Here is a 12,929-nt window from a genome sequence, read left to right as displayed (position 1 = left end):
TCCCACATCACACACATGCATGTGAACACACACACACACACCCCTGCCTGTCCCCACTGCCTCTCTCTGCAGCCCTCTCCAAGGTGCCTTCCTTCCTCTCTTCTCAGCCTGTCAAGCCAAACTTCAGTCGCCACCTCTCCCCCACCCACGCCGGCACCTGCCTGGCAGCACCTCACCCACCCCCTCAGCCCTCAGGAGGCCAGGGCCCAGGGCAGGGTGCATGTGGAACAGGTTGATGCTGTTCTCCTGGAAGTGGAGCAGCTGCAGGGTGGGGTCACTGGGGCAGGCGGGGTCCCTGGAAGCCTACATCCTTGCCTCCACAGAGGCATAAAGCCACAGCCTGACCTGGTGAGGGACTGTCATTCTCTCAGCCCACAGACCCAGAGGGCTCCTGACCTTTACCCAAGACCCAGCTGCCAGACAGGACCCAGCACTGCTCCCTGGTAAGAACTTGATGACACCAGGGATAGGGGGCAGGGGGTGGTTCTAGGGGTGGGACAGGAAGGGCTTAGGAGTCCCATAGGGCCCACTGGGGTAGAAATGTTTTTTGTTTTTATTTTTTTAGTATTTATTTATTTATTTGGCTGCACTGGGGCTTGCTACATCTTTTAGTTGCAGCATGTGGGATCTAGTTCCCTGACCAGGGGTCGAACCTGGGGCCCCCTGCATTGGGAGCATGGAGTCTTAGCCACTGGACCACCAGGGAAGTCCGTGGGGTAGGAATCTTGACTGGCCTTGGGGAGGGAAGGGAGAGGTGGCCCCGTGAGCACTTCTCTGGTGAGGAGGAGACAGCAGTCACCCAAGACTTTCCTGGCTGGCCAGGTTGCCTGTCCCACCTAAGCCTTCCAAGGAATGAGGAATTAAAAAAGAGCATTGGAGTATGGTTGTATGGTTGGCAGAATGGGCCTGTGTACCTGTGAGTGTGCCCCCGGCCTCCCTAACTCTGTGAGGTGCCCACAGCGGGTATGAGGTGGTTTCCAGCCAGCTGGTATGTCCTCTTCCACCCCTGGGGATAATTCAGCTGGGCCAGCTGGCTGACCAGCTAAAACACCCGGACTTAAACCTCAAAGGCAGAGACCAGAGGCCATGAACCTAATGCAGGCCCCGCACTCTCCAGGGCCCTCTGATCCTAGCTTATGTCTCCCAGCATTAGTTGCTTCAGTCATGTCTGACTCCGCAACTCTTTGGACTGTAGCCCACCAGGCTCCTCTGTCCATGGGATTTTCCCAGCAAGAATCCTGCAGTGGGTTGCCAGGCCCTCCTCCAGAGGATCTTCCCGACCCAGGGATCAAACCCATGTCTCCTGCATTGCAGGCAGATTCTTTACCATCTGAGCCACAGGGCTGCATTTCTTCATTCATTCTTTCCACACACATTTGTCAAGCTCCGTGTCAGCACTGGGCACTGTGCTTGGAGCTGAAGCCACAGAGATGACTAAGACCCACTTCCTGGCCTCGGGGAGGTCACAGTCAAATAGGTGAGAGTCAAGTAAACAGATCACAGCCACATGAGGTGCAGGTGTTTCAGAAGGGCATGTACACAGTGCTTTGGGGACATGGGACAGAGTCACTGGCTGCTGGAAGCAGGGAAGGAAGGAGTCACAGAGGAGTGACCCAAAGTAACCCAAAGTGAGTCTTAAAGGACGAACAGGGATTCCAGATGGAAGAGGAGGTATTACAAGTAGATGGGACAAAAGCAAAGAGCAGCAAGATGTCTGGATCTGTTGAGTGGTGCCAGGAGGGAAATGGGTCTACCCACAGCTGTGAGCCAGGAGCGGGGCGACATTAAGATACAGGGAAGTGACACCCACCCAAAGAAAGAGCAACGGGGTGAGCAGCACTGTCCCCTGGGTCCTCCTAGGCACCAGTGGTGGCTGCGTCCCTCCCCCAGGTTCCCCAGGTGGTGGTTTTCATGGTTCACTGGTGGGGAGACAAGGTGGGCGTGGCTGAGTGAAAGGAGCTTTACTTCCACATCAATGAGATGTGCCAGTCAGGCTCCAGGTCCATGAAGACATGAGCAGGGACTGAGCAAAGAGCCCTTCACAACGAGAGGGGAGGGCTGCCTCCGCTAGCCAGCCTTGCAGCCAGGCAAGTTGTTTCAGCTCTCAGGACCTCATTTCCTCACCATAAAACGAAGACTCCTCTGGTCCCTTTCAGCTCTGACATCCTGAGGATTCAGGCGTCTTTAAGGGTATACCCTACTCCAGAGCCCATGGACCTGTCTTGGTGGAAGATGTCACCCTTCCTCCCAACTTGTCACTTTCCCTCCCCGTACAGAGACAATGACCATGTTTGAAAATGTCACCCGGGCCCTGACCAGACAACTAAACCCTCGAGGGGACCTGACACCCCTGGACAGCCTCATAGACTTCAAGCGCTTCCATCCCTTCTGCCTGGTCCTAAGGAAGCGGAAGAGCACCCTCTTCTGGGGTGCCCGGTATGTCTGCACCGACTACACCTTCCTGGACATTCTCGAACCTGGCAGCTCTCCTTCAGGTCAGCCTTGGCCACGGACTTGGGGACCAAGGGAGGGGCTGGAGCCGGCCAACCAGGAGGACCTGAAGCTGTCTCTGCCCAGGGGACAGGGGTGGGAATCCTCTAGCCAGAAAGTTCTCGAAGGAGGCAGGGAGGAGGAAGCGCCTCTCAGCCCAGCCCCCTTCATCTTCTCCCTTCTGCAGACCCAACAGATTCAGGGAACTTTGGCTTTAAGAATATGCTGGACGCCCGAGTGGAGGGAGAGGTGGACGTGCCAAAGACGGTCAAGGTGAAGGGGACGGCCGGCCTGTCCCGGAACAGCACCCTGGAGGTCCAGACCCTCAGTGTGGCGCCCAAGGCTCTGGAGACCTTGCACCAAGAGCGGTGAGACTCGGGGCAAAGCTGTGCGGTGGAAGGGTGCTCTGGGCCTTGAGTCCAAGGGCAGGGCCCTCACACTGAACTTTCATCCATGGTCACCCCAGAGGAGCTCTTGAAGATGACTCTTCAGCCTGTGGGTGCTTCCGGGCCATTTCCTAACCACTCCCCTCAACCCCACCCCCATCCTTCCACCACCTCCCCACTCTCACGAACACCCGAGGATGAGTGTTTTCACACTAATGAATTGTGTGGCCTTGGAAAAGTCACTTCGCTTCAGCTTTCTCTCCTGAAAAATGATAAGTGTTCGATGAACTCTAGGGTTTTTTCCCCTACCATAAGACTCTATGAAAATACACTAAAAAGGGAAGAAACCTTAAATACTCCCTACTGCGACTTGAGCACAGCATTCTCCTTGCGTAAACAAAGCCCCCCACCCAGCCCCAACCCGAAGGGAGCAGCGCTCAGGAACACTGCCCCAGCAGCATAAGGGGTGTGGCAGTTGCCCTGTCTGCGGGTTTCCTCAGATGTTTGACTTGACAAGGGAACTGACTTTTTAAGTAGTTAAGTGGTGGTTGAAAGGAGGTGAGTGCTGGGGAGGCAAGAAGAAAGGGCTGAGGTGCTTGGGGAATCATGCAGTAAATTCAGCCTGCCTGAGTACAAAGCACTCTGTTAGGTGCTGGACTGCACGAGAACACCTTTGCCTTGTGATTTCAGAGTGGGGGGACATGTACAACAGTAACTCTAATCCAAGGCTAGAAACGTAAGTGCCAGAGGAGGGCTTTGCCTGAGTTTTGTGTGCTGGGGAAACGGGAACAGACTTCGCGGAGGAGGCAGCCCACAACCTAGGCCTTGAAAGTGTGAAAGTGTTAGTCACTCAATCGTGTCCGGACACCAGGCTCTTCTTCCATGGAATTCTCCAGGCAAAAATACTGGAGTGGGTAGCCATTCCCTTCTCCATTCCCTTCTCCAAGGGATTTTCCCAACTCAGGGATGGAACCCGGGTCTCCTGCATTGCAGGTGGATTCTTTACCATCTGAGCCAGCAGGGAAGCCCTAGGGAAGGCCTTGAAAGATTAGCAGAAATTGGACTTGCAGGGCTGGGAGAATGCCATTACAAAAGCACACAGGTGAGAAATCTCAAAACCTGTAGTGACAGGACTTCCCTGATAGTCCAGTGGTTAAGACTCCAAGCTTCCAATGCAGGGGGTTCCATCCATAGTCAGGGAACTAAGATCCCACATGCTACACAGCGTGGCCAAAATAAATAAATAAATGCAATCCATCCATAAAAAAAAATTGTTTTAACCTATAGGGGCCATGACTAGCCAGTTTGGCAGAAGCAGGTAAGAGTAAAACAAGGTAGAAATGTAGGGAGAGCCAAGACCATGGAGGACCCAGGTCAAGGACACATCTATGCTGTACCATGTACAGGGAGACTTGACGATGCTCTGATGTGCCATGATTAATCTGGCCAGATGGAGGAAGTGTGTCAGAGGATAAAGAACAGGGAAGGCAGGCAGACCAGGCCAGACTCTGTTCCACTGCCCATCAGAGAGATAAACTCAGTACAGAGGAGCAGACAGAAAGAAAAGGGCTGAATGGACGCAAAGTCTTGAGGACAACAGAGTGGATGGACTTGGCAGGGTGAGGGAGAGGATTTTGTCAAAGTGCACCTGGGAGAGGTCTAATGTGCCGTCTGGCCGTGTTAATACTTCTATATTGCAGGGAATTCCCTGGTGGTCCAGTGGTCAGGACTCCGAGCTTTCATTGGAGGGAACCTAGGTTCAATCCCTGGTCAGGGAGCTAAGATTCCACAAGCCAAAAAATAAAAGTGGAGAGAAAGAAAGGACCCCCCAGGAGAGATGCACAGAACTAAGAACAGGGAGGAAAAGGAGGGGAATCCAAGGGAGAAAGAAACAACCACGAGACCCCATTCTTGGCCAGGCGCTGTGCCCAAGGATTCCCGAGTGTCTCTCTCTCTCTCTCTCTCTCTCTCTCTCTCTCCTCTCTCTCCTCTCTCTCCTCTCTCTCTCTCTCCCCGGACATAGGTGTCATCATCCTCGTTTTATAGATGAGGCAATCCGGACTCAGAGCAGCTGCCCTGCCAGGAGGCGGGAGAGCTGGGTTCCAGCCTGTCTTGCTCCAGAGTCCTCACGCTTCCCGACACCCCCGTGCCTCACTGCTGGGAATGACAGAGGAAAAGAGAAGGGCAGGGCCCCGATGGGGAAAAGCTCTGGACAGGTCCCTTCCGTTTCTCCTGTCACAGGAAGCTGATGGCAGAGCACCCGTTCCTGGAGGAGATGCGAAGGCGAGGAGAGAACCTGTACGTGGTGATGGAAGTAGTGGAGGCCGTGCAGGAGGTGACCCTGGAGAGAGCTGGCAGGGCCGAAGGCTGCTTCTCCTTCCCATTCTTTGCCCCGTTGGGGTTACAGGTTTGCTTCATGCACACACACTTACACTGAGTTTACCCCCAGAGGCTGCATTGCTTTGCCCAGTCAGTACCCCCCACCCCAGGATACTGAAAAGGACCCACTCCCTCCCCTTGCTCTTCAACATCCAGACACCAGTTGGCCAGGAACCAATCATCTCTATTGTTAAGGTGCCCAGTTGGGTAGATTCCTGTGCCAGCTGCCACAGGGAGCTACGAGGGAAGGGCAAACTCACGGTCACCAGTTTTCCCTTACAGTGCTCCCAGTCTTAAGAAAGACGTCCTTGATGCCAGAAAGGTCTCAGTCTCATGAAGGAGACACAGAGGTGAAAGGCCAGAGAATACAGGCTTGGGAAATTCACTGTAAATAAGTAGTCTTTACTTACGTATATCTATGCTGTGTAAGTATAGATCCAAAAAAAAGCAAGGAGATGAAACCAGTCACTCCTAAAGTAAATCAACCCTGAGTATTCATTGGAAGGACTGATGCTAAAGCTGAAGCTCCAATACTTTGGCCACCTGATACAAAGAGCTGACTCACTGGAAAAGACTCTGATGCTGGGAAAGATTGAAGGCTTTTGAAGGAGGTGGTAGAGGATGAGATGGTTAGATAGCATCACTGACTCAATGGACATGAATTTGAGTGAATTCTGGAAGATAGTAGAGGAGAGAAGAGCCTGGCATGTTGCAGTCCATGGGGTCACAAAGAGACAGTCATGATTTAGCAACTGAACAACAACATACTGTGTAAATATTCAAGGGCTGAGTTGGAACCAGGAGTAAGGATTAATCATGGAAGGCTTCCCGAAGGAGGTGATCATGGGACAGATGGCCAAGAGGAAGAAGGAACCAGGGCCTGGATGGACGCTCTAAAGTGGGACAGGGATGCACAGGCAGGTGATGAACAGGTCTGCCCAGTTCCTTCATGTGTCTGAACCCGGAAGACAGAAAGAGGTCATTAAAGGGGTGATCAGCAGAAATGAGCAGAAGAGCTCTGAAGCTCATTCCACACTGGATAGAAAGGTGATCAGGGACACCACTGAAGAGTTCCTAACTTCTTATCTCCCCAAAGCCTTTTGGGCCTGGCCTTCCACTTGCCCTTTACCCCTTCACTCCCAACATCTCACATGTAGGATCTCTGCAGACTCACAAATCTTCATTGTCTACTCCTAGGGATCCGTAAACCACAAGGAGGCTGTCACCATCCCCAAGGGCTGCGTCCTGGCATTTCGAGTGAGACAGCTGATGGTCAAAGGCAAAGATGAGTGGGGTGAGCATGTTTTCCCCTGCAGACAAGAGTTACCCACACACTCCTAAGGCATCCTGCTCCCCTCTTGTGGCAACACTGGGGAAGCAGTAAAGGAGTATATTGTGTTGTGGTCCAACCTCCACAGACAGAACTGTAGGGGCTTCTCTGGGAGTGAGGAACCCTGGATTCTGAGCATCTCCTGAGCGCTAGCTAGGCACCTTTGTTAGCAGGGAGAAGGGAGTACAGAGATGAGCAAGCACAGCCTCTGCTCTCAAGAATTCTGGGGCCAGGAGTTTCCTGGTGGTCCAGCGGTTAACTCTCCGTACCTCCACTGCAGGGGCCTTGGGTTCGATCCCTGGACAGGGAACCAGGATCTGGCATGCCACGTGGCCAAAAAAATAGAAGTCTGGTGCTGATGGAGGAAACAGACACAGATACCAGTACTAGAATGCAAAGTAGAAGATAGTGATATCATAGGGAAAGATTTACAGGGGAAGAAAAGATTACCTCCAGCCGTAGAGACAGATCAGGGGTAATGTTGAGGTATTCAAAGACAGGTTCTTAGCCTTTAGCAGAGTCCATAGGCTTGAGGCCAGAAAAAGAAAGTTGGGGCAGCTGTTAAAAGTCCTTCTGCCCTCCCTGCTCTTGTTCCTTACAGATATCCCACATATCTACAATGATAACATGCACACCTTCCCTCCCGGAGGTAAGCAAAAATTGTTTCCTGGCTCCCCACGTGTTCCTCCCTACCCCTGACATTATCTGCTGACATCCTGCACCCTCTAATAGGGTATACCAGAAGCCCCCAAGGAGCCCCCTGGTTTCGTTTCCCAAGGCTCTAAAAATATCCATCTTCAGCTTTAGGAAAGGCAGATAGAGGCATAGAAATGTGCCCAAGAGAGACAGAGAAACAGAAAGAGACCGGAAGGCACCATCAGAAGCAGCAATACTGGAGACAGTGTGTGTTCCCAAAATTGCAGAGGCGGATGAGCTCTGTTTTTATAATGATCACTGATAAAGCTGCCTTGACAACTGCTCTAGATAAAAAGGCACAAAGAGGTTTTATGCTGACATATGTGTGTTGTTTCTGTCTTCAGAAAAGCCAGAAGACGAGAAGTTCACCCGTAAGTGTTTCCTGTCATTTCACTGCAACTTTCTTGATAGGATTTTAAAAGTCTAATGTTTTTCTTCCCTTCTCTCTGGGACTGAAAAGGAATATGGCAGAGCAGATCTCAGAAAGACTATTGTCTCTGAAACATGGCAGGAATTCCAATAGCTTAGGAAAAAGCAGTGGAAGGGGGAAAGTCTTTGGACAAGACTCCCAGGTGGTCAGATGCCTCTGACCTCTGTCCTCAAGGCCTTAGTAATAATGACCTGTCACGTGCGCATCTGCGTCTCTGCTGCCCAGAGCCTGGGGCAGGAGCCACTGAGTCACAGTGATGCCGACTCAATCCAAGTGCCCCTTTCACAATGCCTTAGCTTCTCTGCTGCCCCATTTCTGCCTCCCACAAATGGAGCAAGAGTATCTTTAGGCCAGCTGGGGCATTCCAGGAGACAGGGTGTGTTTCCTAACCTCCATTCATGTCCCACTCCCTGGGTATGCCTACTGTTTGGGAGGATTGCCTTCTAATTGGAATTTTTTTTTCCTTCAGTTATCCAGGCATCTGATGTCGGTAAGGAAATTTGTGTTTCTCCCTACATGTTGGCAGGAAGGCAGTGGAAGTAACCTTGGGGTGAAGGGAGAGGAAGACAAGTGCTGAGTCCCTGGTGGTGGGGCTTGGAGCCACTTCCAGGAAGCCCACTCTTTCCAAAGCAGGCTGGATGTTCCTAGGATGCCAGGCCCCTAGAGGGGCAGGCCAAGGTTGGAGCTATCCCTAGCTGACCCATGTCCCTGGATTTAGACCCACTACTCTTGGGGCTTCCCAGGTGCTGCTAGTGCTAAAGAATCTGCTTGCCAGTGTAGGACACATAAGACACGCAAGTCCGATCCCTGGGTTGGGAAGATCCCCTGGAGGAGGGCATGGTAACCCACTCCGGTATTCTTGCCTGGAGAATCCACGGACAGAGGAGCCTGGCGGGCTACAGTCCATAGGGTCACAAAGAGTTGGACATGGCTGAAGTGACTTGGCATGAAGCACGCACACACTTCTGAGCAGTCCCCTCCCGGTCTTCACCCAGTCACCAAAATCACTTTGTCAACTGACTCTTAAGAAGGGAAAATAGACCTTCCTTCTCAACTCTTAGCGGGTGGTCCTAGAGAAAGGGAAGTCAGTTGTCTACTGATCTGGGATGGAGCCTAGAATCTCAGGGGGAATGAACGCCTGGTTTAGATGATACTGTGGGTCCTGGCCCACCCCTCGATTCCCCATCTCCCCACTCAACATCTTAAGTCAAGTCTGGGGAATAACTTTATAACTGTGTACCTTGGTCAAGCAAAAAAAGAAGCCAGGCTCTAGCTGAGAGCGGAGCTCAGGGGCAGCAGAGCCTGGGGGCCTAAGCAGGGCTGAGTGAAGGAGACCCGCCGGGAGCGCACATACTGAACTGGTGAAGAGGATGCCACATCTGCTGTTGCCACAGGGGCGGTACACGAGGACTTCAGGACCCTAAAAGAAGAGGTTCAAAGGGAGACCCAGGAAGTGGAGAAACTGAGCCCAGAAGGGAAGAGCTCCCTGCTCAGCTCCCTCAGCAAACTCTTAGGGAAGAAAAAGGAGCTACAAGACCTGGAGCTGACGGTGAGGACCCAAGGGAATGGCAGGAGATGCAGGGGAACATGGAGGTGGGGGAGCTGGTGGGGGATCCCACAGACCTGGCAGAAGATGGCCAGTGGCCAGAGGGGCCGGCAGTGGATGCCTTCTCCAAGGCTGGTCAAGTGCCCCCCTCCCAGGCTGCCAGGGTCGCCACTGCGCCCTGTGTCCCTTTGGAGATGGGCAAACAGTGCAGATTCCCAGGCTTCCCCCTGATCAACAGAGGGTGGGCAGCAGGCCAGCAGAACCTTCTTTTGGAAGGGGGCTTGACCTTTCCTTTCCAGAGTCCAAGACTCAGGGACCAAGGAACCCAAGAGTCTAATACTTTTCAGGACTTGATATCTTGAAATAGAAACAAGGAAATGGGACCCCTCAAGGGACTGTCATGCGCCAGGCACTGGGAGCTCTACCCATGTTCTCCTAAATAGTCACCCAGCTTTCCCCACAGCTTGAAGAAGCCCTAGGCAAAGGACATGAAGAGACCCTGGAGGCACTCCCAAAGAATGTCCTGCTATCAAAGGGGGCTATGGACGCCATCCTCTATTTCCTTGGAGCCCTAGCAGGTAAGTGGGGAGTGAGGTCTTCATTTATACACCTATTCAGTAGTAGGAATGAGTCACTAAATGAATTCTTGAATGAATGAATGAGTAAATAAATGCCAGGCAAATTGTACTGCAGTTAAGTAGTTTATATCTACATTCTAAAAAAACTGGTTTCATTCCTTAGGATTCACGTGGTCACCATACCCTAGTCTTGCTAACAGAGGTTGGGAAATAATCCTAGTTTTATCAGCCATATATTTAAAACTTTTGCATATCGCTAAGCTCATCACTTTAATTTCAATATCTGATAGCTTTAATCTGAGGATAACATCTTCTGATCTTACCCACCCCTGAATTCTTTTTCCCTCTGCAAGAAATAGTGTCCCACTTTAAAAACACTCTGATCCTTCACATGTAAGCTGAGATGTTTGTTGCTTCAAGAAGGCTGCCCTAGGAGCTTCCCTGATGGTTGCTAAGACCCCATGCTCCCAATTCAGGAGGTCCAGGTTTGATCCCTGGTCAGGGAACTAGATTCCACATGCCTCAACTAAGATCCAGCACAGACAGATTAATTAATTAATTTTAAAAAAAGAAGATGCCTGCCCTCAAATACCAAGACCAAAGTAGATCCTCAGCTATGGCTCCTGTCACAGCCTACATTGTAATTGCACATTATTTTGTCTTCTCTGCTAGAATGCGGAGAAGTTCCTTGAGTGAGCATGATTTTTTCTGGGCCAGCAAAGGTGCCTGGCCCAGAACAGGCATTCCACCGTGGGTGAACATATAAATCAGTGAGTGCTGAAATTCTGGAAGTACACCCATTTGGAACTTGTAGTTCCCTTTGTACCAACACACATCTCTTCCTCTGCTTTTTTTTCTCCAGAGCTAAGTGAAGCCCAACAGAAGCTGCTGGTAAAATCCATGGAGAAAAAGATCCTACCAGTGCAGCTAAAGCTGGTAAGAAAAAAATGGCAGCTGTTAGGGAGACTTTGGAAGGGAGTCAGCTATAACTAGTGGAAAGATACAATCTAACCTAATGACAGAACCCTCCTACAGGGCCTCCGTCTTATCCTAGGAGATCATGCCTACTTCTCATTTCTCTCCATGTTTCTTCCTATTTGCTATTTCGCAACTAGAGGTAGGGGAGTGCATTTCTGGGCAACTGTCTGTGTTTTTCAGTCTGGTCCTGGGAGAAGAGACAGAAAACTCTAGTTTGGTTTATTCCTAGCCAACTGATGTGAGTCAATCTTAATGTCTCTGAGTCTCAATTCACTCCTCTGTAAAAGGGGCCTAAAAATAAATGTGCTGCCCATCCTACAAGGCTGTTAAAAAGCCTAGGCAGAGTTGTCATGTAATGTAACCTAAGGGGTTATAGTGAGAGAAAGTTAGCCCTCTTTGTGGATTTTTTGAGATGGGAGAAAGGAATAGAGGTTTCCAGTTCTTTCTTTTCATACCACTTTGCTTCCTTCCAGGTGGAGAGCACAATGGAACAGAATTTCCTCCAGGATAAAGAGGGTGTATTCCCCCTGCGACCTGAGCTGCTTTCCTCCCTTGGGGAAGAGGAACTGACCCTCACAGAGGCCCTAGTGGGGCTGAGTGGCCTGGAAGTGCAGAGATCCGGCCCCCAGTACACGTGGGACCCAGACACCCTCCCCCGCCTCTGCGCCCTGTACGCTGGCCTCTCCCTCCTGCAGCTACTGACCAAGGCCTCCTAACTTGCCTTTTCCATTCAACTCCTGCTTCCTTAATGCCTTCCCTACCTCACTGCACCCTGTGCAAACACCCAAGGGCATTTCAGAACCACCAGGCTAAGGATAACGGAAACTGTAGCTGATCACTCAATTCCCACTTGTCCAACTCTGTACATCCCCCATCCCTATTGCTCCACAGCCCATCCACAGATGCTTAAATTATCTAATAGTGTAAACACTCAAAGTTGAAAAACTATGAACCATTTCAGCAAATCCCAAATTAATTAATTAATTTCCTATCCCAACCCCTCCCACTTATGATTCCCCAAATCAAACTTTACTGGAATTGATGAAAAAAACATTATTTCACTTTGAGTGAAACGTCTTTTGGTGTTTTTCCTTAAAGAATCTATCCTAAGGAAATTCTTAATTTGTGCCAGAAAAAAACAAAGACATTATCATACTCTATACAGATTATATGTACATGAATACTATTATGATGTCCTCAGACCAGCTAGAAAATGCTCAGAGAACTATGAAGGTGTAGAATTTGGACTCTAGACTCTAGAATTAGAAGATCATCAAAGCAATTTGTCTTCCAAGAGGAGATTTGAGGTTCTCTGGACTTGGGTTGAGGGACTGGAAAAGGTGAATACCTAATATGTGGTACAAACACAAGAGTAAGACAACTTCCAAGTTTACTGAATAGAAAATGCAGGGGAATTCCCTGGCTCTCCAGTTGTTAGGACTCTTAAGTTTCCAATGCCAGGGGGCCAGGGTTTATCCTCAGTCTGGGAACTAAGATACCACAATCCATGCAGCCAAAAAAAAAAATATATATATATATATATATTTATATATATAAATATTTATATATTTTTTTATTCAGATAAGTCAAAAATAAATGGTACCCCAAGAATACTGGGTGGCTTCCCAGATGGTACTAGTGGTAAAGAATCCACCTGCTAATGCAGGAGATGCAAGAGACTTGGGTTTCATCCCTGGGTCAGGAAGATCCCCTGGAGTAGGAAATGGCACTCCACCCCAGTAGTCTTGCCTGGAAAATACCACAGGCAGAGGAGCCTGGTGGGGTACAGTCCATGGGGCCGCAAAGAGTCAGACAGGATGGAGCATACACAAGAATAAGACTGATTCAAAATTTTAAAAAAGAAAATATAATATTATCTTCTCATTCCACCTTTCCTTCTGCCCTCAATTAGGGTGGTTGCAGGAGGAAGTGAGGTGGGTAGAAATGGCATGTGGACGGGTTAACATACACATTCAGTCTCGTAAAACTGCTAGGTTTATACCAGCCTCCTCTGCCTAAAGCTGGGTTTTAACATCTTTCACTGATCTCTTTTAACATAGTTTTATGGGTGGAATAATTTCTCCAAGGTTTTTGGCCCCAGGAGTCAGACTCTTCT

General features: G+C 50.2%; 1 protein-coding gene across 2 annotated transcripts; it reads left to right on the top strand.

The window, feature by feature from the left end:
- The first annotated feature begins 202 nt into the window (after positions 1-202).
- Positions 203-11,880, top strand: GSDMA (gasdermin A). Of its 2 annotated transcripts, XM_086355424.1 has the most exons (12): positions 203-443; positions 2,277-2,495; positions 2,678-2,858; positions 5,118-5,283; positions 6,453-6,549; positions 7,187-7,234; positions 7,626-7,652; positions 8,181-8,201; positions 9,106-9,260; positions 9,721-9,835; positions 10,698-10,771; positions 11,287-11,880. In XM_086355424.1, exons 2-12 carry the CDS (start codon positions 2,282-2,284, stop codon positions 11,527-11,529), a joined length of 1,341 nt encoding a protein of 446 aa, XP_086211550.1. In that variant the 5' UTR covers positions 203-443; positions 2,277-2,281; the 3' UTR covers positions 11,530-11,880. The 2 variants fall into 2 exon arrangements, with proteins under 2 accessions (XP_086211550.1, XP_086211551.1); XM_086355425.1 differs by lacking the exon at positions 8,181-8,201.
- Positions 11,881-12,929: the final 1,049 nt, after the last annotated feature.

Source organism: Bos grunniens, chromosome 19 (genome assembly GCF_055505025.1).
Source record: "Bos grunniens cultivar Pamir isolate PY7600 chromosome 19, Bosgru_T2T1.0, whole genome shotgun sequence".
NCBI classification, from domain to species: domain Eukaryota; kingdom Metazoa; phylum Chordata; class Mammalia; order Artiodactyla; family Bovidae; genus Bos; species Bos grunniens.
This window is presented reverse-complemented; position numbering and strand designations above follow the sequence as displayed.

Coding starts and splice junctions, on each gene's coding strand:
- GSDMA (XM_086355424.1), top strand. CDS start 2,282: ATGACCATGTTTGAAAATGTCACCCGGGCCCTGACCAGACAACTAAAC. Junction 8,202..9,105: donor TATCCAGGCATCTGATGTCG/GTAAGGAAATTT, acceptor CTGTTGCCACAG/GGGCGGTACACGAGGACTTC. Junction 10,772..11,286: donor TACCAGTGCAGCTAAAGCTG/GTAAGAAAAAAA, acceptor GCTTCCTTCCAG/GTGGAGAGCACAATGGAACA.